The sequence below is a fragment of the Amphiprion ocellaris genome, chromosome 16 (assembly GCF_022539595.1).
Source record: "Amphiprion ocellaris isolate individual 3 ecotype Okinawa chromosome 16, ASM2253959v1, whole genome shotgun sequence".
NCBI classification, from domain to species: Eukaryota; Metazoa; Chordata; class Actinopteri; family Pomacentridae; genus Amphiprion; species Amphiprion ocellaris.
Genome location: NC_072781.1, coordinates 6124808 through 6149296, shown reverse-complemented (window position 1 = coordinate 6149296; position 24489 = coordinate 6124808). Strand labels below are relative to the sequence as shown.

At 41.7% G+C, this 24489-nt stretch overlaps 2 protein-coding genes across 5 annotated transcripts in view; both read right to left on the bottom strand.

The window, feature by feature from the left end:
• The window catches only part of fmn2a (formin 2a), a 41209-nt gene extending 33388 nt beyond the window's left edge, over positions 1-7821 (bottom strand). The window contains exons 1-3 of one of the 3 annotated variants that reach the window (XM_035957049.2): positions 7430-7821; positions 4085-6332; positions 1813-1976 (exon numbers count right to left, since the gene is read on the bottom strand). In XM_035957049.2, coding sequence (XP_035812942.2) covers positions 1813-1976; positions 4085-6287 — 2367 coding nt within the window. In that variant the 5' untranslated portion in view covers positions 6288-6332; positions 7430-7821. The remainder of the gene's footprint in view (positions 1-1812; positions 1977-4084; positions 6333-7429) is intronic. The other 2 variants (XM_023289786.3, XM_023289785.3) reach the window with 2 other exon arrangements.
• A 1288-nt stretch (positions 7822-9109) lies between these two features.
• Positions 9110-24489, bottom strand: part of chrm3a (cholinergic receptor, muscarinic 3a) — a 95305-nt gene continuing 79925 nt past the window's right edge. Inside the window, exons 3-4 of one of the 2 annotated variants that reach the window (XM_035957039.2) lie at positions 13473-13578; positions 9110-12997 (exon numbers count right to left, since the gene is read on the bottom strand). In XM_035957039.2, the coding sequence (XP_035812932.1) occupies positions 11023-12978 (1956 nt within the window). In that variant the 5' untranslated portion in view covers positions 12979-12997; positions 13473-13578 and the 3' untranslated portion in view covers positions 9110-11022. The remainder of the gene's footprint in view (positions 12998-13472; positions 13579-24489) is intronic. The other variant, XM_023289772.3, reaches the window with a different exon arrangement.

Here is a 24489-nt window from a genome sequence, read left to right as displayed (position 1 = left end):
GCAGGACTCCAGGCCAAACCCCAGACTGGGATACACAGAGCAGGGACATTTCTATCCAGACCTGACATAGCGAGCTTTTTTGCAGGGGAAGAGCAGCCTGAGTCCAAGGCACGTGGGGTTGTTACATAACACGGTCAGCAGATGGTCTACGCAAGCACAGATGTGCATGTGTGTGTGAGTGAGAGTCAGAGGGAATGCTATTAATCCAGCCATGCAAGGAAAAGCCTGAACATGTAAGGGTGTCTCGGGCTGTCCTTTTGTGTATACTAGTGTGCATGCGTCTTCATCTGAAAGGTTGCACATAAAAAGAAAGTGCTCTTCATTTGTGGCCTATTTTGACTGCAGAGCATACTTGCACAATATGATGTTATTGTATGTGAGAGATTTGCAGCTTTAGCGCCTGCATAATCTGGTGAGTAGTCTTGGCTGAGTGTATGTGCACTGTAGTTTTATGTGCACACGAGTCTGTACTGTATATATCCATGCATCTGCATCTGCAGGGGAGATGCATTGCGCAAAGAGTAAAACCTTAATTTGATACAATTCTTTGGTACAACATAAATAAAAATACCAAAGTCCTACAGCCATGCTAGTTCTTCTATGAGGATTTGTTTAAACACAGCAGTGCGTTAAGCTAAACATGAACATCAAAATACCAACACGCTCATACTGACAATGCTACACTGTCAATAATTAGTAAGAGAATCTGTTGTAGAGGCACTAGGGAAGTCAGAATGTCGCCAAAATAAGATATTTGACTGGATAAGTAGTGGCCTTAGAGGAGAAGTCAGGGGAACTTACCAAAGGCTGAGAAAAAGATTAATCTTCTGGGTATAATGAATGTCTACAGAACGTTTTGTGGTGATTCATTCTATGACCCCTGAGATATTTCTCTAAAAAAAAAAAAACATCAGCTTGGAGGCAGTAAAAATAACAAGAGACAAACTCATCTAAGCATCTCATAACTAGAGTTCTTTGACCTATATAGAGACACTGAAAAGGCATACAAATCTGCACAGCATTTGGTCCTCTGTTTTCTCAAAGTTACACTGTAACCTCTTCACTCAAACCTGCAGCTTACAAATATAAAATTCAGTTGGATGGATCAAGCACAAGGGAGCTTGACAGAAATGGCTCTGACAGTGGCTGTGGTGAACTGTGCATGGCAATGTGACGCATGTGTGATTTGGTCTGACCAAAGCATTACTGGAACGGAAAATTAAAGATTTATAAAATCAACTTTCACATGGTCAGCCCCTTCCACATGCACCACTGCACTTCAGGTAATGAAATGAAACCTCTGAGATGAATCACAGTAACATAGCATTAAATATAGAAACACACACTGGATTATGTTTGCCCTGCTCTATATTCTGCACATAAGCTTGTGACTGCAAATCGCTTTGTGTTACTGTGCACTTCATGCATGGTTTAGCATTTCATTTCCTATGCAAAAATGCAGTCTTCTGTGTGGGAAACAGCTCCTATTATACCATCTTCAGACAGTGGATTGGTGTGAAAAGGTGATGTGAGAAATGCAAATCAATGTCTTCCAGCTCTAACGAGATGCATCACAATTTGTTATGTTCAATCAAAATCAGAGCTGTCGCAACGTAATGTTTTATGCTAATATATAGCTGCATAAAAGTGACTGCTGTAAAGACCATCTTCCTGTTTCTTCACTCTGAGTGAACAGAAAACCTCAGCTATAACCACTGCAGTTTTGGCCGTAGCCAATGCAAGGCACCTCCCTGTGTGTCCCCATTTTTCTAAAACAAACGTGATGGCAGACACTGAAGAGGAAAGTCTTACATTAAAGACTGCTGAGACAGTGCTGTCACCATGGAGCTCTGTGGTGCCGTCACTGAAGGGGTGCAGCAGACCCTGAACCAGCATTCGCTGACATAATTCTTTCGCCTCGTCCTCTGTAGACCCATCTCCATGATGCATACAAAGCCTGTCTAACAGAGAGCGACCTGCAGACGGAATGAAAACAAAGTGTGAGAATGAAAGTGAAGGGATGCAGAGCTACATTTTTTAGGCTATAGAAGGACATGGAGACAAGTTTAAACCCACCCAACACTTCTGACTAATTTTCAAACTGGGTTGAGGCAAAATGTTTATTAGGACATAAAATGTTAATCAGGCAAAAGAGTTTAAAAGACATGTTTCAGATTCAGATGTGATAATTAAACACCTACATGTGCAAAGTCTATTCACACCATTCACATGTGGGTGACAAGAGAGATGCTGTTAATTGGGAAGTGCAAAGAATTAACAGATGCTAAATAAGATTCACATTACCACAGAGTGCATCCAATAATATTACTTCTACCTCAAAACCTGTATTTAATAAAAACCTTTATCCCACTGATGGAACATCTTGATATGACTAAAAAGTAGCTAAAACAGAATAGATTGTCTTGGTAAGAAGTGATTTTGAGCAGGGAGCGATATAGACGTTTAGAAATGCATCATTATCGCCACTTCTCAGAGCAGGTAAAGAAGAATGTAGTTTCTGGGTGGCAGGAGCAGAAGAAATCATTAGAGATTTGAAAAATATTGACTATGTGACAACAGAGGAATGTGGAAGGTGGAAAAAAACACCTCCTGCAGAAAATTCTCCTCTGAAACATTCAGGACATGTTGTAAGACGAGCTTATTGTTTCTTTTTTTTTCCCTTCAACCATGTGATTCCAGGGAAAGCACCAAATCAACTGAAGTCCTATGACTCATGGGCCTGTGGACATTGATTTTAGTACTTTAGATCTGTTTGAAAAACACCAATTAAGGCTAATAATGAAAATTTATTGTGTTTGTTTTTGGTGCGGGGGACAAAAACAAACACAGTCCACTTGTTTCAGATCCAGCGACTCTAGCATTTGTTTTTAGAAATGTATTTCAGTCCAGGGAATGTTTTGCCTTTTGACAGTTAAATCTGCTTTTTTTTAATACTTGCCCTCTTTCTTAACTGCCTCCTGAGGGCCAGATGTGACCTGAAAGACTGAACTGTTTGGTATTACATGCAGCGACTGAACCTTTGTGAAATGTCAGATAAGCCAAATGTTAATTTTAATGTGGATTTACAGTAGTGTACCTCCATTGTTCGGCTGCAGTAAATTCACCTGATGAAATGTGAATGGATCTCATATCAAGACTTGTTTTTGTCATGCAGATAAAACTGTCACTTGAGCTTAACATCCACAAGTGTGCACTCTGTGTGCGTTTTTGTATCCAAACCAATGGAATCAGAGGACGGCATGGCCGCGGGTGGGTGGGTGGCAGCATTGTCATTGGGTCCTCTGATTTATGAGCACAGGCACAGACTCTAGACAACAGCTGAGCTCTTGAAAGGCTCCACAACAGAAAAGAGGACATTGTGGCATTGTGCTATTAGAGGGAGACATTTGTTCCGAGGGCACTTCTCAATAAAGAGCCCCCACTGTTTTATCATGGTGTTCATGAGCTATTGTACTTTAAAATCATAATGTTAATTTTCCTGCTGTTACAAACTGTGTAATTTGTAAGTCATTAAAATTTAAATCAACTCAATGGGCAATTATGATAATCACTTCAACATTCAATTGCATAATAATCTAATCTCAAATGACAATAGGATTGGAGCCAAACACAGAGGAGTCACATCTGGCCCATTGGGGATTCCCAACAACAATACAATAGGAACAAATAATGAATATATAAGGCAAAAATGCAATAATGTAGCTGACTTATTTTGTGCAATAGATCTTCATTGTTAAAAAAAAAAAGATAGACATAATCCAATGCTGAAAATGATCCTCCTCAACCAGTAAATACTTTGTACACCTGTTTCATGTTTTCATTTTTGTAACATCTGCTGAATGCTACAATGCCCCGCTGATTTAAAGAACTTTTGTTTACGAGATCATACATTCTAAGACTTGCATCCTTGGTAGTAGCAAATAGACCTGGAGCTGAGTTTTTGAAACAGGTTTTTACAAACCAATGCCTTCCAGCATCAGTGCAGTGTGGATCAAGGTGGGGTTCTGTTGCTAATGGATACCTGCTCTGATTGCACAGTTCAGTTGTGTCATATGTGACTCACCAGAGAAGACATCCAGGTAAGGAACTGTAGAATTGGAGTTCTGCCTTCCATAATGTGCTCTCCTGGATCCCAGTGTCCAATAAGCCCCACCTGAGCAACTCCTCTCTGGGGTTTCCTGCTCTGGGAACCTGGAACTCTCAGTGGACCAGTCTCCCGACACACTGAGGGGCCCAGCAATGGAGGAGGACCTCTGCATGCGCCTCCTGAATCCTTGGGCCCTGCTGGATTCCAACGAAGATGCATTAGGGTCTGTTTTCCTTGGAACATGGGGGCTGGTAAGAGGGGAGCCAGCTGGAGAGGTGAGCTGCCTGGTAGTGGTCTTAACATAGGAGGGGTGGACCGGAGGGTAGAGTTTGACAGTGGAGGGGGAGGCAGCGGATGTCCGTCTAGGCTGAGAAACAAGGGCGCTGTCAGGTGTCAGCTGGCTAAAAGACATGCTACTCTTTCTCCTACTCAGAGACAGAAAGTCCCGTCTCCCAGCTTCCTCCTCCTCCCTCTCCACAGACAGGTCCATGCTGCTTGCCCTCTTGTGAGGCCCGATTGGCCCCGTCCCTGCCAATATGGGATCCAAAATGACACATGGCACACATGTGTTTAGGCCCTCTTCAGCCCCATTATCTTGACTGTGGTGTAGGTGCAGAACCGGGCTCTCCAGGTCATCCTGGGGCTCCTCGGCACTCTCATATGAGGTGGTGGTGGTGGGTGTGGTGTCTGGGAAGCTGTAGGTGCTGTTTGTCTTTGGGAAGAGGCTGCCACTGCTTCTCTCAGTGTCCGCAGCTGAGGATGGTGGACCACTCTCACTCAGTGACCCTGGACCAGAGGAATTTCTTGATATGGGGAGGTTACTGGTTTCTTTCTCCATTTTCTTATACTCATCATTTAGTTCTTCAGCCATGCTCTCACTACCAACAGGTGGAGAGAATAGTCCCTTATCCAGATTAAACAGCTGGTGAGATATTACCGTGTCAGGAACTTTGCTTTCCTCAGAGGTCGACTCTTCCGAGGAGAAGCCTGTCACCATTTTCAGCACCCTGTCACTGGATGCACATTGGTCTCGTATGGCCTGCTGGATGTCAGAGAGCAGGTCTTCATTTTCAGCTGCTGCTGAGTGGAAACTGTAGAGGTCAGCATCTGATCCCGAGCTCGTCTTCCGGCCAGCATCTTCCGCCCCAGACTGATGACCGTCTCCGGTCAAATGGTTTATATCCCTGTCAACATCTGAAAGCATCTCATCCGCTGACATGCTCACCTCTGCTCCAGGCTTGAGTTCAGCTTTGCCAGGCTGCGCTGACCTTCCATCTTCCAAGCTGTCATCCTTAGACAACCCCTTCACCTTGGATAAACTCTTCCTAATCTTCATGCCAGAAAACACAGAACCCTTCGACTCACACTTAGATTTCTTCTTACTGCTATGTTCTCCACCTCCTTTGTTGACCTTACTGTGGGACTTTTTGGATTTTTTGTCCACCTCTCTCTCATCAGCCTCACCATCACAGGAAGCATCTCCTGCTGCACCTCCACTTCCTCCTCCTCCTTTCTTCTGTTTTGTTTCCTGGTTCCCCATATTCCTGAGCAGGCGAACACCCTTGGCTAACAGGCCATGCTGCTGAGGTCGAGCCTGGACATGCTGGGCTTCCTCCTGGGCTGCTAGCGACGGTGGTCCTCTGTTGGTCAGAGGCCTTTCAGAGCCGGCTAATCCCTGCTGTCTGCCCACCACAGTTAACGGCAGCTGTGAGGATGATGCTGCCTCCCTCAGTGCTGCTGATGCTGATGATGAAAGTAGGAGGAGACTGGCACTGACAGCCTCAGGCTCACTACCACTCACTCCTTGCTCCCCTCCCCTCCCCTGCACAGCCTCTCTCGCTCTCTGATCCTTTCTCTCTCGTTGCCCCTCCTTTTTATCCCCATCTGCTCCTGCATGCTCCACAGTCTTGCATAACGGGCTGCTGGTCGAACGCGCAAGGCGCTGATGCTCCGGAGTTTGTTGCCCCGGTCCATTTTCAGCTGAAGGGGACAGAAATTGCTTCAGACTGTGCTGCTGGTGCTCGAAAATGCACTGCTGCTGCTGTTGGTAGAGGAGCGAGTGCTGCTGTTTACGGAGGATGTTGGTGACGCTGCTCTTCCTCCTGCCTTTGAAAGTGGTGGTGAAGAAACTCTCTTTGAGAAAGGGAACTTGGGTTTCCACTGTTTTAATCGTCTGCATCCTGACCACCTTGGTTTCATCTATAAGGAAGCTGATCTACACGGGCTGAAGTAAAGGGAGAAGAAGCAGTTAAATTTTAGTCTGACAACAGAAAAAAATACATTCTGTGTTGAGTCATGAGGTCAGAGTTGAAGGTAGATGCAAGCTGACAGATATGCTTTAGGTCTGATTTCTATGCAATGTGTACTTTTTCTTTTTGTATATAATGATCTCTGAGTGTTTTCATTGCTACTTGGAAAAAAAAATCACATCTGCTTCAGGCTATTAGTTACTATAATATGCATCACTTATGTTTGCACACTTTGAAACAATGTGCTCACTGTACATGTACGGGTGTTCTTATGTCACAAAGATATCTGTTCTGACCAACATCATGTGACACAGCTAGTGACTAAAGAAACAAACTGAAATTATTAGTAATAGAAATGCATGCATGTTTAGAAAAATAAATCAGATGGATCAGAAATCATTCAGAAGCTATTTTGATAATCATTTATTAATATTGCAAAAGTATGTGGTTCTAGTTTTCTCAAATCAATATTTGCTTTTTTTTGTTCATCTTCCACAACAGTAAAGTGAACATACAAAAAATAAAAATTAGAAAGTTACTCTTTAAGGTAAGAATCAGACACATAGGATTAGTACTGTAACAACAAATCAGTAAGAAGCATTTCTTCAAGCTAATAGTTTTTAAATTGCATTTCTAGCCTGCATCAAATCACGCCTGATGGCTGATTCACTTCTATGGGTGTGGTACAGACAGCGTTGAGCCATTTAACACTCATTATAAAGATTTTCTGTCTCACTTCAAGGCACAAGTCAATTCAAAGTAAGTGCATGGAAACAATTACAAGTAAATAAATGAAACAAGTTCTTGAAATAAGGATGCCATCTGAAAAAAAATGACCAGGAATGATTCGGTCACACATTAAAATCCGTGTCAGACTTTCATAAATAAGCTGTGAAAGTTTCTTTTTTTTGAGCCTGACATTATCATTTTTGCTTTGCAACAAGTGAAAGCTTAAACAGGAATATAATTGTAAAGATTTTCAGTCAAACTTAGTAACATGAAACATTAAAAAAAGGAGATAAGCTCCCTGGTTAGGTATTTTTAAATAGAATATACATGATGCTGTACTTGCCTGACCGGTGGATTCCCCTCAGTGACTGAAGAACACAACACAAATGAGTGTTTGTCCTCCCCTATGAGCCGCTCCTCAGCCATGGGTCACATGAAGATGATACTTTCCTTCATCACATGTCTCGTCTCCATGGCCATTTCCCATCAGCACTGCCTGAGACTCCCCTCACTAACTTCATCAGGCTGCATCATGGGAACATGCCGTAATGTGCAACAGTAAAAGACCACTCTTGTTTTCATTTAGTTGCTGGGTAACATTAGACACTCGGTGCTAATGTTGCAGTGTCTGACCATGAAGCGGAAATCATCTTTAAGAGAAAATTACACCAAAAAACTTCTGATTGCACACATAATATCACCTCAATCAGGACTTTCTGCTTTTGGTTTGGTGCACTCTGGTGCTACTTCCAAGTCCCTCCTCTCAATCAGCAAACAAGCTTCAGCTGTGCTCTCCCAACATATCCTGTTACCTGACATGTCAGTGGACTCAGTATTAACTGGAAAAACTACAGGGCTGTGATTCGAGTGGATAAAGAATGTTAAAATCACCACAAAAAGAAAACATTGTTTAGTTAAACTTGGAAGATTACATCGACATTGAGAACATTGATAATTTTGCACGAGCTAGTCAAGCAGTTCAACTATCACCTTCCTGGAAAGTATTTATCTTTAGCCCCTCAAAAAAAAAAAAAAAGATAAGTGAAGACATTCTTGCTTAAGATCTGCAGAAATCTATAGAAGGTTCTGTCAGTCTTGAATCTGAAAACTTAACTCAGTGCCCTGGGCGAGGAAGGATGTCAAGCTGTCAAAAATTCACTCGAAGGCAGATAAAGAAAAATCTGGAGAAGTACATCAAAACTTTCAAATAGCAGTTTCACTTATCTGGACAACTTGGCACTAAATCAAGAAAAAGTTTTAGTCTACATACTTCGAATTTTATGAGGATTCAAGTGTAACGGGACCAACTCTCAAACACTCCAGCAACCATAGCTATGACTATTAGTGAAGTTTGAATTAACACTGTAAAAAAGATAATGTGCTAATGTAATCGTGCCTATCAAGGAGGTCACTGGTAGTTTCAACACAATGGACATGCTGCTCCAGAATTTAGACTTCAAAATCAATATATCGATATATTTGACCAAAAATAATGAAATGAAGTCCTAATTTGGAGGTTCTAACAAGCAGCTGGTAACACTATCTTTTAAAAAATGTCAAGAAACAGTGAACATACATACAGACATGATCTTATACAGTTAGTGTAGAGGTTTGTGGCATATTTTGTTGGCACTAAAAATACAGTGATTTGCACTTTTTACTGGAAAGACATTGGTCTCTTACTGTTGCACACCATAACAGTGTAAAACTATCAATACAGAACAAAGAAAAACTGATCACACAACAGCCCTCTCCTTTAAACTCTGATGGTACAATACTAACATGAGATAATACACCAAATTTGCAACACAGACATAAACATGGAGACGTTCATCCAGCTGGTACTAGCAACTCAAACTGGTCCTATTGGCTGCTTTGGTGCTGCAAAATTGAACACATATTCTGTAAGCATGAGGCAGAGCAGTATGCAATAAAACAATAATCACATGTGAGCCTATTCTGCAAAAAAGCAAAGTAAAACATGAATGACACAGGCATGATTTGTGACACAAAAAACAGATAATTTCGGTCAAAAAGTTTTCTGTTTATTGACTTAAAATATGAGTATGTTGGCATACTTAAAATGTTGTTTTCACCATTTTGTTAGTTTACATTTCCAATGTTTAAGTACAAAATAACTCATTTTGATGAAGAATGTATCATGTCATTAGAGAACACTGTGTTGAATGCAGAAGAAAAATATCCAATGATGACAGGAAAGGGATATTCTTAACATCTCTGTTGCATCCAACATCATCCAATCTACTCTTACTGTAGCAAGTCATAATACAGTTTATCCTTTGCCTTCAGTATCTTCTGTATGATATTCATAATGAAATATTTGGATGTGGCAATACTGCAAAAAACCTTCAACTTGAGATAAAAATAAGATAGAGTGCATTACAAATCCAAATTAATTCTTCATCTTCATGATGACTCTTGGCGGTCAGTATGTGGTGTTTTCCCGCTTTCTGTACAGAAAAAAACCTGATGATGCTGTAAACCAAGACATCTGTTCTATATACAAATCATTTGCTGTAAGTCTCAACAGTAACTTTAAAGAAGAAATGCTTCATCCACAAATCATAGGAAAATAACAAGCATCACATCATGACAAAAAAATGTGGTACTGTCAGTGTTTGTGGTCATGCTTTTCACATACCACATTTTTGATTTTAATTTAGTGGAATATTTATAAGCCAATTCTTGAAGCCAGCAAGGCTTAAAGTATGAATAATTGATGCACAATAATTGCAGTTTTGTTGTCTGCGTATTGGTAGAACAGGATTTGATACTGCAGTGTAGCTAGACTAATAACAGGCCTCTCTCTCACCACTAGAGGCTGCCGTTGCTCTACTATGAAAGATGGTTGGCCTTTTACAAAAGAGTTCCCTGGACATATTGTTTTGTAGAAATTTAAAAGATTGTGTAAAATCAAAACACACATCTTCATAAATGGACATCTTTGTGTGCGCAGTAACCATTGTGTATCAGGTCAGAAATATCCAAAGGTACACAAACACAATATAATCATTACTTTTGACAGAAAACCGCAAGTACATAAAACACAACCAATGTACTTATTGTCTCCACCATAAAAACCACAACAATCACATCAAACACAACAGCAGTTCACTGACTGTGGTGCCACACAGAATATTCACAACTCAGTTCATCAAAAGAATCATTTTCAGACTGGCTCAAAAATTTCTGGAATATCTAGAAAACCAAAGATGGATATCACAAAAATAACAGATCTCTGTCGACTGAAAGTAAGGACACAAGTTAAGAACTTTTTTATATTCCATTCGACACAGGAAAGCTATATCCATTTAGAAAGGCAAAGTACAGAAGTTCTGATAAAAACACATGCCAGTCAAGAAGATGGCAGGGAGAATCAGTAAAATGCAGAAGCCTGTGAACACAAAATAGTTTTTATCTTGGCTTTCAGTGACACATTACAGATACATAGTTTTGTTTGAAATGCAAAACCACTCTGCACGTTACACATCTAGCTACCCACAGAGAGAAATGATAAGAAATGTGAATCCCCAAACCCTGTGACAAAGACAACCGATCCATTTGTGTCAATTGCACTTCAATATTTCTCCTGCAAAGCATTTTAAAGCCCTTTTCTATTGTTTCTTCCACTCAGTTCATTTTCTCTCAGCTGCACTTGCATGAATTGGTAAGGAGTTCTTCAAGGACAGAGGTGAAAGCTTTCATCTCTAGACCTCACCTTATGCAAACTGTCACGCACATGTACAGCCTTGCTAAATGAATGCACCAACACAAACATATACCGCAAGAGAAAAACATTAAGGATCTCTAGGCAGAAGAAACTCCACAGAAACAAGTACATGGATGCTCCTTTCTTTTCCTTGTCCTATGTTTCATCTTTCAATTCTGTTATCAACCATCTGAACTTTCAGTCATTTACGTAGACTCCCTGGGAATCCTCCTATGGAAGACCACTGACTGCCTCTGCTGGAACTGTTGCTTCCTCCTTTTTTTCTGGTCCCAGCGGCACAATAGTATCATCTTAAATGTTGTACGGAAAGTCTTGTTGCACAGGGCATAGCACATGGGGTTGACTGTGCTGTTGACGTAGCACAGCCAGTACCCGACTGCCCACAGGGTCTCTGGGATGCAAACTTTACAGAAGGCATTGATCAGCACCATGATGTTGTATGGTGTCCATGTGATGATGAAAGCCAAGAGGATGGCGCTGAGAGTTTGAGCTGCCTTCTTCTCCTTCACTAAAGACATACGCTTCCTCTTGGTGATCTGAGTCCGAGCTCGGGCAGCAAAACGCTTCGCCATAGCCGCCTCTTTGAAGGATAACGGGACTGAGGGGGACTTAGTGGCTGTGCTGGTGGTAGTGCTGTCAGTGGCAGTGGCTGTTGAGGTACCATCCAGAGAGGCTTGGTTAGTGGCAGCCTGGATGGTAGACATCGACTGAATCTTGCGTGAGCAGAAGCGTTGGTGGTAGCTATTTTCCGAATTGTTTGCTCCCTCTGGAGTAAGAGTGGCAGTGGTGTTGGTGGTGACTGATGAAAGGCTGTCTCGGTTGTACTCTGCTCCCCTGAGGGGATCCTCCTCTGAGGCTGCGTCCAGGTCCTCACAGGAGGTTAGCTGGGAGTTGACAGCAGCCTTTATGCCAGGTAGGCTAAGGACAATGGAGAAAATAGCATGACTCTGGGAAATCATCTCTTTTCCCCCACAGTCCTCATCCTCTGAAGACCCAGATTGGTCCAAAGAGATCGCAGCATCGTTGTTGTTCCAGCTGTCACTGCTGCTCTGGTCTGGATCACCGTCTCCCTGCCGGGTACTACCAGGTCTCCACGAACGAACCCTAGGCCAGCAGTGGAAACGTCCAACCAGCTCTTGACATGTGCTCTTCCGCTTGGACAACCTGGTCAACTCATAACTGCTGCAACTTCTAGAACTTCCTGTCTGACGGACAAAATCGGCTCTCTCTCCTCCGTTATTCTGACCTTTTTCACCAGTCCCACCACGGGCACCCGAACCCTGCAACCCAGCCAGCTCTTTCGAACGGTTCTGCGTTTCCTTATAAATGCGCCAGTATAGAACACTCATTATTGTCACAGGCAGATAGAAAGCCGCCATGGCTGTGCAGAAGGTTATGATGGGCTCGGAGAGGAACTGAATGTAGCATTCATCTGGGGGCACTGTCCTTTCACCCTTAATATACTTCCATAGCAGAATGGCTGGGGCCCACAGAACAAGAGACACAAACCAGGCTAAGCCAATCATGATCCCAGCTCGCTTTGTGGTCCGTTTGGCCCGGTAGGTCAAAGGCCGGGTGATTGAAAAGTAGCGGTCAAAGCTGATAACCAGTAGGTTCATAACTGATGCATTGCTAGCCACATAGTCTATAGCAAGCCACAGGTCGCAGGCCCAGTTGCCCATGGCCCAGTAGCCCATCACAAGGTAAGCTGTGTAGAGGTTCATGGAAATGACTCCTATGATGAGGTCAGCAACAGCTAAACTCAACAAGAAGTAGTTATTAACTGTCTTTAGCTGGCGGTTAACCTTGAAAGACACCACCACCAGGATGTTGCCGATGATGGTGACCAGTGACAGCATGCCTGTCAGCAGGACAATGAGGACAACCTGCCACACAGGGTGACCACCCAGGGAGTCAAGGACTGTTTCATTCCCATTTGGGGATTCTGTCGTGAAAGAGTGGTTAAAGAGTTTGCTGGTGGAGGAGGAATTATCATCCAGAGTATTCACATGGAAAACCGGCCAGGGGACTCCACCGGTTCCTCCTTGGTGGAGAGCATTGGATTGTGGGTAGGCTCCGGCCGCTGGTGGTGAGGTGTTGGCAGTCAGGAAGAGACCAGGGTCTGTGCTGTTGGAGCTCATTGTTATGTTCTGGCATTATCTAAAGTGAGAGACAGAAAAGGAAGGTAAGAAGGGACAGAGAAGGGGAGGGAGAAAGGACATGGCACATAAGGGGAAGTAGAAACAGGGAAAGGACAGAGAGTGAAGTGGAGAAAGGATACATGAGTAGTTGCCATTCCTATTCACATCCAGTAGGTGAGGCTAGAAATCTATTCTACCAAGCTACATAAATAGGCAATATTTAGGTCTAATTCGTCTCCTGTAAAATAATTTCTTGTAACTTTGTTTGTGAACCATCTGTATGCACACTGTAATGCATTGCAAGCCATATATTAAATTATGGTTTGACATCTGAATCAACAAGGCTAGACAGCGAGAGAGACTCAGAGAGAGATTGCAATCAACACCTGTTTCTTATGACACCCAGCAAATTGCAGAGACATTTCACTTGCACACAGGTAATATATTTTCCTATCCCTGTCAAGTCTGTAAAGATGTCTGTATTGAAACTTCACCTTGCATAACATTAGACCTCAGGGCAGGGATATTTTTCTGCCGTCAGATCAGATGTAGAGTTGGCATATCGGTGATCTATATTCAAAATTTAACTCTGGTGTAGTGCTGCAGAGTGAAACAAAGAAAGTGAAGACAGATTTTAGACAGCTAGAGCTACGCAGAGACAAAAACGTAATGGTGAAACAGAGTGAAAATAGTAACAAAAGAGCTAATATAGCAGAGTAATCCTGAAAGAACACGAGTGCTGTTTTTTTGTTGGATTCAGAATCACTTCTCGATGCAAAGGCAAACAATAAATAGAAGATCCTGCTGTTTCTGTCAAAGTGTTTTTGTTTATTGGATAATAAGATGAGAAACTGCCTGCTTGTAAAGCAGCTTATTCTATTCACTTCACAAGTTTTGCTGAGCAATCTTTTGTAATTACTGTGGTAATTTGCATTTAGATGCGTGCACGCATGTGTGTTTGTGAAAACAAAGAAATAAAAACAGATGCAACAACACCAACAACAACAACACATGGAGTCCAGTGAGGAAAGTAGTTTTCCTCAAAGGTGTAAGAGCAGAGTGTGACTAGTATTTTGTAAATCCCTCTTCAATTTCACTACACATTTATAAAATAAGCAGATTTGCATAAAAGCTCATTGCATTCTCTTTGTAATAATTTGTTTATTTCTGTTGAATTAATTATACTTAACGATACTAAATATAACTTTAAAATGTGTGCTTTTTGGTGATATATTTTGGGCTAACATTACAAAATTGGGTTTTATAGCTCAGGATTAAATATAGCACCAGAGCTCTGTTAGGTAACAGTGTGGTAAGTGCCTTGTTACATTTGCAAACATCAAACAGGATGAAAATTGCTGCTTTTTTCAACTTGAAAATTCCACAAATCAATACTCAAATTTCTTTTTATTTTGAAAGGCAAGAACGTGGTGTTCTGCTGACTATTATGACAACGGCTCATTTTAGACTTGACACAAACCGGAGCTAGTCTGTGAAGGCTCTGTGAAGGGAACAAACTGTGTGGGACAAGTATAAATATCTAAGCCCCCCTCTTCTAACTCACCCAAACCGCTTACATGCACCATTTACACAAATATGTAAGCACGACCGCAGCAGTCCCACAATGTCTAAAATGTCAATCGCACACACAGTATCTCATCCCTCGGGGAAAGGCATTTGAATCTGAGCGATGCACCTGTGCCCAGACACAATTTCAGACCACCCACAGAGCTGCTAAAAAACCCCAGCAGCCAACAGCATCTCGTAGCCGTATGTGACACATAGCGCACACTAATACTACTACTATTATCAGGAGGCTCCCCGCTGTCTCTGCTGTGGACATGTATCGCTTCATCCATGCACAAACACTGATAGTACGCTTTTATGTTTCACATAAGCTTACGTTACATCACATCAGCACTCACTGTCACATACATGCATCGCGTGCTTTATATCTGCATAGAACTATTCACTGCATCCATGCACAGATGCACAAATAAAACGCACTGACTGTGTGAAAAACAAAACCAGACAAACACAAAGACAACAGCGCCTGGGAGAAAAAAAGGAAAGTACTGCAACATCTATAAGAGACAGCAAGCTTAAAAGCCTCTTAAGAAAACAAAGTCGGGTTTAAACTTTTTTTACAAAGAGTATGTGTGGCAGTACTGTGCTGCTAATGAATGTTAAACATCTTTTAATTGGCTTACGGGGGCAAAATGTGTCCGTGTGAAGATAAGGGCTTAAACAGTTGGGAAATCAGTCTCTAATCTGCTACCTTGACTTGCTGTAAACACAGAGGGTGGATAAATGAGTTTAAAAAAACAAATGGTGGATTTTTTAAGAATGGAAAAAAGAAAATTCAGACAAACATTAGCGTATTGCTCAGTGTCCTGTGTGAATACAACACAGGAGGAGAAAAGTCTGGATCCTATGGGAAAAGGCCAAATGTCAGACTCTTTGAGAGTTACAAGACGAATCAGTGTTGGAACTGGTGGGTCAGGAAATGGCTCAGATGCAAGTATATACAGGAGAAATCACACTGCCATGACAAAACCATTGTAGTTGCACTGCTGGTGCTTGTCTACTTGGGTAAACAGTCCAGTATACAATATCAATGCAGTATGAGTGTTTATATATACTGTATGTGACTGTGCATATGGGCATTGTTAACTAGCGCTGCTCTGTTTCCATGTGCAACGCTGACTTATACCTCAGCAAACATAATTACACATGAAACAATTATGGTTTGCTGTTGCTTCCGATTGCAATGGTTATCTAACATAAATTTACATCTGCAGTCCCCTGGGAGCAGAACTGGCTGCACAACAGAGGGAGAGTTGTTTTCATATTGTTTGTTTTCCCCTAAAATTGAAAAGCCCTTTCAGATAAAAAGTCCATGTGACAGATGACAACATCCTTTCCCGACATGGGTGTGCTGGACCTCTGCAAGCAGCTGCTATTACGGTAAAGCCTTTATAGTGTCTTGGTTTCTCTCTCTTTTCAAGTGAGCATTAAAACCCTATATCTTAAGTTTGACTCCCAGGCACGTAGGTGAGCTAGTTTCAGGTACACAGACAGATCGATACTCGTTTACTGCGTTGTAACACAGCTTGCTCGCTGACATTTTGAAGAATTTGGCCCAGCAGGGCTGGACAGCGCAATTCAAGCTGGGTCCAAGGATCCATCTAAATGATTGGGTGACTAATATCTGCCCATTTCTGGTTTCTATTTTGGGCAACTAATTTAGCAGAGGAGTGATAGAGGCAAATGATGTCCAACAAGCCGACGATGAGCTATCTTGACAAGCGCTTCTTATGAAAGGTTAAAGCTCCAATAATTTAAACCTTAAAAACCCCTTCAGTGCCATAACCTTTAGTTAAAGAGATACAGACTTTATTTTCTGATTATTTACACAGGGACACAGTCAAGGAAGTGTAATTAACAGCGTTGGTGATTTAAAACAAATCATTATCAATTATCATCTGCTTGCTTTTGTCATACTGCCATGTTTTAATGTTTACTATTTGGTCTCCCACTGCTCATTTAGTGCACTTCTTGTTGGTGCCAGATGCAGAAAATCTAGAGGTGGATAGGGATTTTAGCAGTTATCATAATCAGGCAATATTATAAAAACAGCTCAGGCATAAGCAACCTCAACACAAAATGATCGCACTGACAAACAAGGCAGAAATACATTCACCTACATAGGTGGAGAAAACTGATCAGCAATCACCTAAATTAGACTGGAATTGTCACACATTGACAGATGAAATGAATGTTTTGTGTGTACAATCAGGAAATGGGCAGTATTGTAAGTGTAGGAGAGTCAGAACTTCAAATAATGACACACTGACCGTATATTAAAAACAATAATCCTTTTAATTTAATCTCATAAACATGTAATTTGAGAACAGCCCACTAGATCATGTCAGTAAAGTCTCTTCTGTTACCGAAAGCTGGATGATGTGATGCTGCATGATAAGAGATAACACTCCGAGATATGCCCCGCCTAATGCAGGTCATGCTGAGTGAGGGTGGCGAGGGTGCTTGTTTCAGGGTGAAATGTGATCAGGAAAGTAGAGCCACAACACTGACTGCTCTGTGGAGTTATCGATTTTGTCTTTTGTGCACAGGGAAGCAGTCTTGCTAGTAAACACGAACCGGAGCGGCCTGACCGAGGCGTTTTATTTTACATTTACATCAGCGTCTTTGAGCTTTTGCCAGCGTCTTTGAGCTTTTGGAAAAGCGCTTTATAAATAAAATTTATTATTATTATTATTTGCAAATGCTACACAAACAACTGATGCAACAGCTGCAGTGGCATTTGCTAAAATTAAACCTAAAGAAAGGGACAGCCCCAAACACATACAACAACAGTATGTTGTGTACGGTAATGGGGCATTAGTTAATATCGTGGTGTGTTGGTTCACTAGTTTGTACTGAGGAGGATTCTGGGTTTGAACCTGCAGGTTAACTGGGACCTGGGCAGTGGGGGTGTAGAGTTCGTCCAGTTAATCCAGTTTCCTCCCACAGTCAAGTTGGTTTATTGTTGGTCCTGTCTCTGTGTGAGTCCTAATCATCGGCTGGTGTATTCCACCTCTCGCCAGTGTCAGCTGGGATAGGCTGCCCCCCACAACCCTCTACAGCAGGTGAAGCTAATGGATGGATAGACAATAGCTGACAGCTTGGAGGGCATGAAACTAATATCTTTACACATTTTACCCCCAAGTGGAGTCTAACTATCCCTTGATCCAGACACACAAACACACCGACAACCACAGAAAGACAACAGTGCAGGTCTGGAGGTAAATCAATAGACAGATGTTTCTTTAGAGATATTCCTGGAAGGCATATACAGTATGTGTAACATAGACCACAGAAAGTCTCCGGCTCTGGTAGCCCAAGTAGCAATAACATTATTCTCTGCACAGATATGTTACTCTTCAGCACGGTTAAAAATTAGAACTTCAAGAAGCTAATTAAAGTTATTAATTAGTTATAAATTAGATCCAATGATCTATCTACCTGATTTCTCTGAGCCAATTAGCCATGAGACCCCATTCGCGAAATTCATTGTAATTCTTCCCTCCTCCACCTCATCTGGGTCATCCAGGGCATCTCAGCCAGTCTCCATCAGTTATCTGTTAACTTTGCTTTACCACCAGCAGCGTTGAGACTCCGGTAGGTCCTGCCCTCATCTCCTACCTTTATCTGGGATTCAATTCTGCAGTGTTCCTTCTCACCATCTAATTGCCAGAATAGTTTGATCCAGCATGCTCAAGTCTTTGCAATAAACTTAAGTTCTCTACTTTCATAAGATCTCTCCTTATTAAACCTCCAGATGTCCACAAGGCCCAATTTTGCTGCTTTTCTCATCACTTCTGATACACGGTCTGGAGACAAGCTCTAATCTGACAATGTATTTTATAGACTCATAAATGGTTCCCAACATCCAATTTTTCCATTGTCGGACCATAGTTGGGAAACATTAATATTAAATTACAGGAACATTGCAAATCTATTAAATCTAACTTTTGTATTATATGCAAGACATATATTTTACATGGCATAAGATGGAGGAGGATTGATCATGTTCTTCAGAGAAGGGGACTTTTGCACAGGATGAGCTAAATCTATCACAAGCTGGTGTTGATGGGGTTGCTGCCAGAAGATGGTGGCAAGGGTTGTGAAACAGCACAAGGCCATCTGTCAGGTACTTACTGTTGACAAGTACAAGCATTTAGTGCCTTCTTGGCAGGAGATAGACTTGCTGGAGTCTATGAGCGAAACTCTTAAAGTTCACAGCTTTCCAGTCAGTCAAATCTTAAGTGAGTGCGTTACTGTGTGAAGCATTTAGAGCTGCTCCTCTGAACAGAGGTGAGCGTGGTTTCTGGTGGTGGAGGGCGATTGTGGCCAATAAATATTAAAAGAGGTTCGAGGGGAAGCTGCGGAGGAGGCTGCTGGGGTTCTACCTGGCAAGAGGTACAGAAGTTATTCACCTTGTGTTTTAAAACTATTCACTTTAAGTGCTTTAAATCTGTACATTTCTGTGCCTCTGTCAACAGTTGAACATCTGACATTCAAGAAAGTAATAAAGTCACCTGTCGGAGTGGCTCATAAACACCTACCCTGTAGGAGGTAGGGAAAACTAGTCTGTTCAAACATATATGTATTTGAGTGAAGCTGTCTGAAGTAGTCAAGAAGTCAAAGGATATTCAATATCACATCACAAGTGAACTGTTTGACTTAAGGATCACCACTGAATGAATCAAAATCTTTCTGAAGAGAGAAAAAGCATTTTAAAGAAAAATGCAGCCTTTCTGTTTTGTTTTTTATGGTGTTTGTGATTGTGTAGGGTGCAAAAAACCCCCAAAACATTCACTTCTTTCTATAGTTAAATGTTTAAACCTATGGCTTTCAGACCGGGGAATAACTCCAGCTGCTCATTTCTTGTCTTTATTTCAAACATGTTGATCCCTACAGCTGTCTAAAGCAAATGTGTTTAGATTTGAGTATGGACACATACACACAAGATTCAATAATTTTAAGTAATACATAACCTACCAAGACTGTATCAGAGTCTTTGCAAATGCTGCTTGCCTTTTCCCAGGCATTAGAAGTCAAATAAGTACACATTCAACTTCACATATATCTCTGGAATTTATGGGAGACATGCAAAAGGCGAGATCATTTATACTGTAAATCCAATTGACCAGAAATACCCCTTTCCAAAGCAGCAAACCACTCATTCCTCATCACAGACAGTAAGTTAGCACAAAGAGTAAGTTCAGTGAGGTTCTCTGCACCCAAGTAGCAAACATTAGAGAACATGTGGAGGGGATAAAAAAATTATTGGACTTGATGACCAGACCCTCTCCACAGTATAAGATATTGAGGGGTGATATGCCATATTTATTTGGGCGACATATCCAGACATCAGGACATCCCCATATGAAATAAAGGCATAGAATCTAATTTACATCACCAAATAGCAGGGTATACATCATTTTTGATAATCATATGATCATAATTATGATTATACTGGATTAAATGAACATATGATGATGTAATTTTTTGCTAATATATGGAAGCTGAGTTTACAGTTCTGTAATAAACCTCCTGTGTATTCCAATCCAGTTTTGGACCACTTTAACCTTTGCGTTGCACAAGCAAAATGTTACCAAATATATTAGGATTCATCCTCGTCCTCGGTATCATGAATGTCTGTACAATCTCATGGCAACCCATCCAATAGCTGTTGAGATTATGGATGTCACGAGAACCAGTACTTCTGTACCAAGTCGATACCAAAATTTTAAAAACATGACATTACTTGGTTTTCTATGGTAGTGAAAGTATTGAAGCTATCGTAGATTCATAGTTCATATTTAATGATCAAAATGACATATTTAGATTTTTTTTCCCAATGAAAATAATCAATTCATGCCTTAAAACATAAAGATATATCTGTGCAGCTCTGTGTCCTCAAGGATGCATTGATCTATGCATAATATGCAAATTAATCCTCCACCAACCTCTCCCCTGCATCCTTTTGAGTGTCAAACTACTCTATGCTACAACAGAGCATGTTGCAATACTGGACCGATTAAGCCATTCATGTTTGAAATGGATTCTAAAGAAGAACAAATTGTACAGGGCTGCCTTCAAGCTGCTCTATCAGAATGCTGATGTATTTTATGTATTGCTTTCCACACACTCTATGACATGCCTGTAACTTTGGCCTGACCAAGTTACTAAACAGCTAATAGAGTCTTGCTATTGTTATATAAAGGCGTACACCCTCTCCTTTTGCAACGTGCAGTCAAAAACAGAACTTGTATCTTCTTTTCCTCTGAAGTTCCATCCTGCAAGTTGTCAGGATTGGTTCCTTAGGCTTGTTAGTTGGAAACCCTGAATCTGTATTTTGAGACCACATTGGCACACTGCAGTTCCAAGGTGGGACAAGCTCAGCCATGGCATTGATTGATTCCAGCATATAAAAAACACCATATGGACATGTTAATAGTGTTAAAAACTTGATTTTCACTGGAAGACATGTTTGAAATAAGAGTCTATGTTGAAATACATCAGTTTAATTGTGATTTATTTGGTCTTGAATTTCAGATCAAGAATGGTGAAATTTCAGTTACATCAGAGCCGACTACCAACATTTTGGCATCATGACATTCCTAGACTTCACCCTGGATTAAAGCGGTGAAAGACCAAATCAACACTGCCATCACTGGAACCACGGTGCGATCATGATCTGTTGTTCATCTGAGCTACGCAAAGCACTGTTGAGTCTTATGTTTCAAAACCAGAGAAGGTAGAGAAATTTTATTGCATAATAGTTTTAGGCATGTACTTGATGTACATTAGGAGAAATACCAACATTTTTTTTCATCATCTGCAAATCTTGCCCTCCACTGGAAAATGAAAATGTGATCAGAGTAAACTTTTCTGCCTGGAGAACCAGAAAAACAGGAGTGTCTGTACAATGGAAGAAGTCCCGTCAGTCCCTTAATACCAGGAAGCAGCTCAGCGTAATTATTCTGCCCTAACCTTGTTTATCCTCCTTTATGACTGTGGGCAGCCAGGAGATCTGCTTTTATTGAGGTGTCTTTTTTTGCGGCAATCCAGATTACTGCGGCACAGTGTCTGAGTCCTGCTTACACTGGCACCACGAACCATAAACAGACTGCAGTTTGACGGGAGCTTAGGCTGATAAAATAACAATGCGAGGAAGTGAAATAATAATCAGTGAAAGAGGTTATGCAGGGTGCCAAGGATGGCTGTGCATGGGATCCAGCCAAAACCTGACACTTGGAAAGATCTCTGTTGTATCAAGAGCAGGTGGAGGCAACTATTGCATGGTGCAGAATGTAAACTATGCAGGACACCTCTCTTCAAAACCTTTTTAGTCAGATCAGTTCTATTTTGTTCCACTAAGTCTGAACATGTGGCTTGATTTACATTTGATGTACACTCACTGGAATATTTAGGTTCAATACAGGGATAGTTTAACATTCTTAAAGTGCAGCAAAGGTAAAAAGGAGAGGCTGGAGTAGATGGACGGATGTACAAAGTGCTTACTTTAACAGAGGAGGCCAGGGTTCATGTACTGTCTCATGCCTTAGGGTACTGTTGAGTTTTGAGTGCTTTTTAGTTGCCTTTGGATAACAATAATTACATGAATCATGCTTAAGGTGCCAGTAGACTTTTCTCATGGAATGCTATCTTTAAAACAACCAACAGTATTTCAGCAAATGTCCAAAAATTGTGTTTTTTGTGTTTGAATGACAAACCTGTCAATAGGCCCTTAGAATTGCCTGGAGTAAAGAAGGAAATAATGTGATGTTGCTAGAGAACCACAAAATACTCAGAGGGAAGAGGTTGGTGTTGTTGGATGGGTCAAGAAACATCAAACTTTAATACTTTAATACCAACTTTAATTGGTTTCTTTTAACCGTAACCACAATTGCTGAAGAAGCCTTTTTAATGGATGAAGTCTTTTCCTAATCTGAACCAGGTTATTTTTTTTTTTGCCTATATTTAGACAAAACGTAACCAAAGCTGTGTCAGATCTGTAAACACCTAAAACAAATGAAAAAGCTTAAAATGTGCCACTCTGGAGGGCAATTACAGACAGCACATTTAATTTTAAAATGCAGAATTTAATACAGTGAATGTTATTCACATTTTTGAATATGTTGATCAAATACTGCAACCCATATAGGCTCCCGCTGTTGTACTAGGGTATCTATGTGAGGTGAGAAATCTCCACGTGGAAAGAGAAGCGGGATGTTGTTATGCTTCTGACCTGTGCTACAGGCTCATGGGATTTCACACACATCCTCACCTCTGCGGTGGGTCTCTGTGCTTTTTGACAGCCTCAGTAACAAGCTGCTGGAACTCTTTAGACATGGCACTCTTAGACACTTAGACATGCCTGTGTAGTATGTGTGTATGTGAAGGCAGGAGACAGGAGGAAAAATAGAGAGGCAAAAGAGAGACAGTGGAAGAATGGCTCAGGAATATGTCAAAGCAAAAGGCTGCGGCCACTTCAGGATGACTGCGCGGCCAACGCTGAAAGTTAACCTTTCTTTCATTCTCACAGTAAATCTGAATCTGGATGAGGTCCAGAGCATACCTTGTGCGAGTTTCTACAACAAAAGTAAAGTTACTGTCACTGAAATAAAGCTGAGTTTTATGGTTGATGTCACATTGGAACATGGGGATTTAAGAAAAAAAAAACAGCTTGTGCATTAAATTTGCCGCAGTGACAGCTGGTTCCTAACAATTCCCGCTATCCAAGCTATGAAATACCACGCTTTGAGAAACAATGTCGTTGCGTGTGAGGCTAATTCCAGGTTTGACCCTTCGCCTCACTCCTCATGCCTGCACTTACAATGCAGCCCCACACAGATGCTATACACATGTAACTAATAGGCCATTGCGATCAATCCTTAAAAGGAAGTGCAACTATCTGCCTATTGAACAGGCACTCGAAAGAGACGCAGAGGGAGAAAGAGCACACTCTCTCCTCTATGTAAACATGCTTCAGCAGGAGGAGAGGGGTCTTTAAATGCAGCAGGCAGAGATGTGGGGTTGTGCAGGGGGTATAGCAGAGCGAGGGAAGGATGTGAGAGGATACTGTAGGGGGCTTGGAATGTGTGAGGAGACGAAAGTAGTCAGAGCTCCTGCTGGGGGAGTGTAACTCATCCAGCAGTGGGATATTATGTGTTTATGTGAGAGAGGCAGAACAAAACAGAGTTCTCTTCACAGGATGGAAAGCTGTCAGATGATGGAGGCCATGTCTACCTCCACGCTGTGCACACATCATACATGCACTCCCCTCTGCAGATGTGCTTACATAAGGCTGACATACACAAGGACTCGCCTACAAGAGCACACCCTTAGAAGCGTTGACTCTATCGCGAGCTGCCTCTCTGTCACTAACACACTTACAGGAATGCAAATAGACACATCATCGGCTGCCAAAGCTCAAACACTCGAAGGGGCAGTGAGTCAACAAGGTGATTACAAAGGAGTCTTGAAAGTGATCCAAGTGCTGCATCGTCACAAAGAGCGACGCTTCTGACTGGACTGGTTATAATACAGTCCAAACACTTCTGCTGGCGGATGTAGACGGGCTTACACAGACAGTTAACAAAGCACTAAATGTATTACAAACATGAACGCTCACACACACACACACACACACACACACACACACACACACACACACACACACACACGAGCTCATGTCTCCGTCTGCCCTTCTGCCTCATTCACTCAAACACCGGAGCCGCCTCACACCAACCCACACTCTCGATATGCACACAGACTTAGCACTGGGTGTATCCTGTTTCATCCAATAATACCAGCCCAGGTGACGTGACCGTACCTGGCACTGGAGCCTAAAATAGCTTTTAAATTTGATTCCTTAAATTCTCCGGGGAAGTCAGAGTTGTCTCGTCTGTCTTTCCCGGTATCAAAAGCCTATTC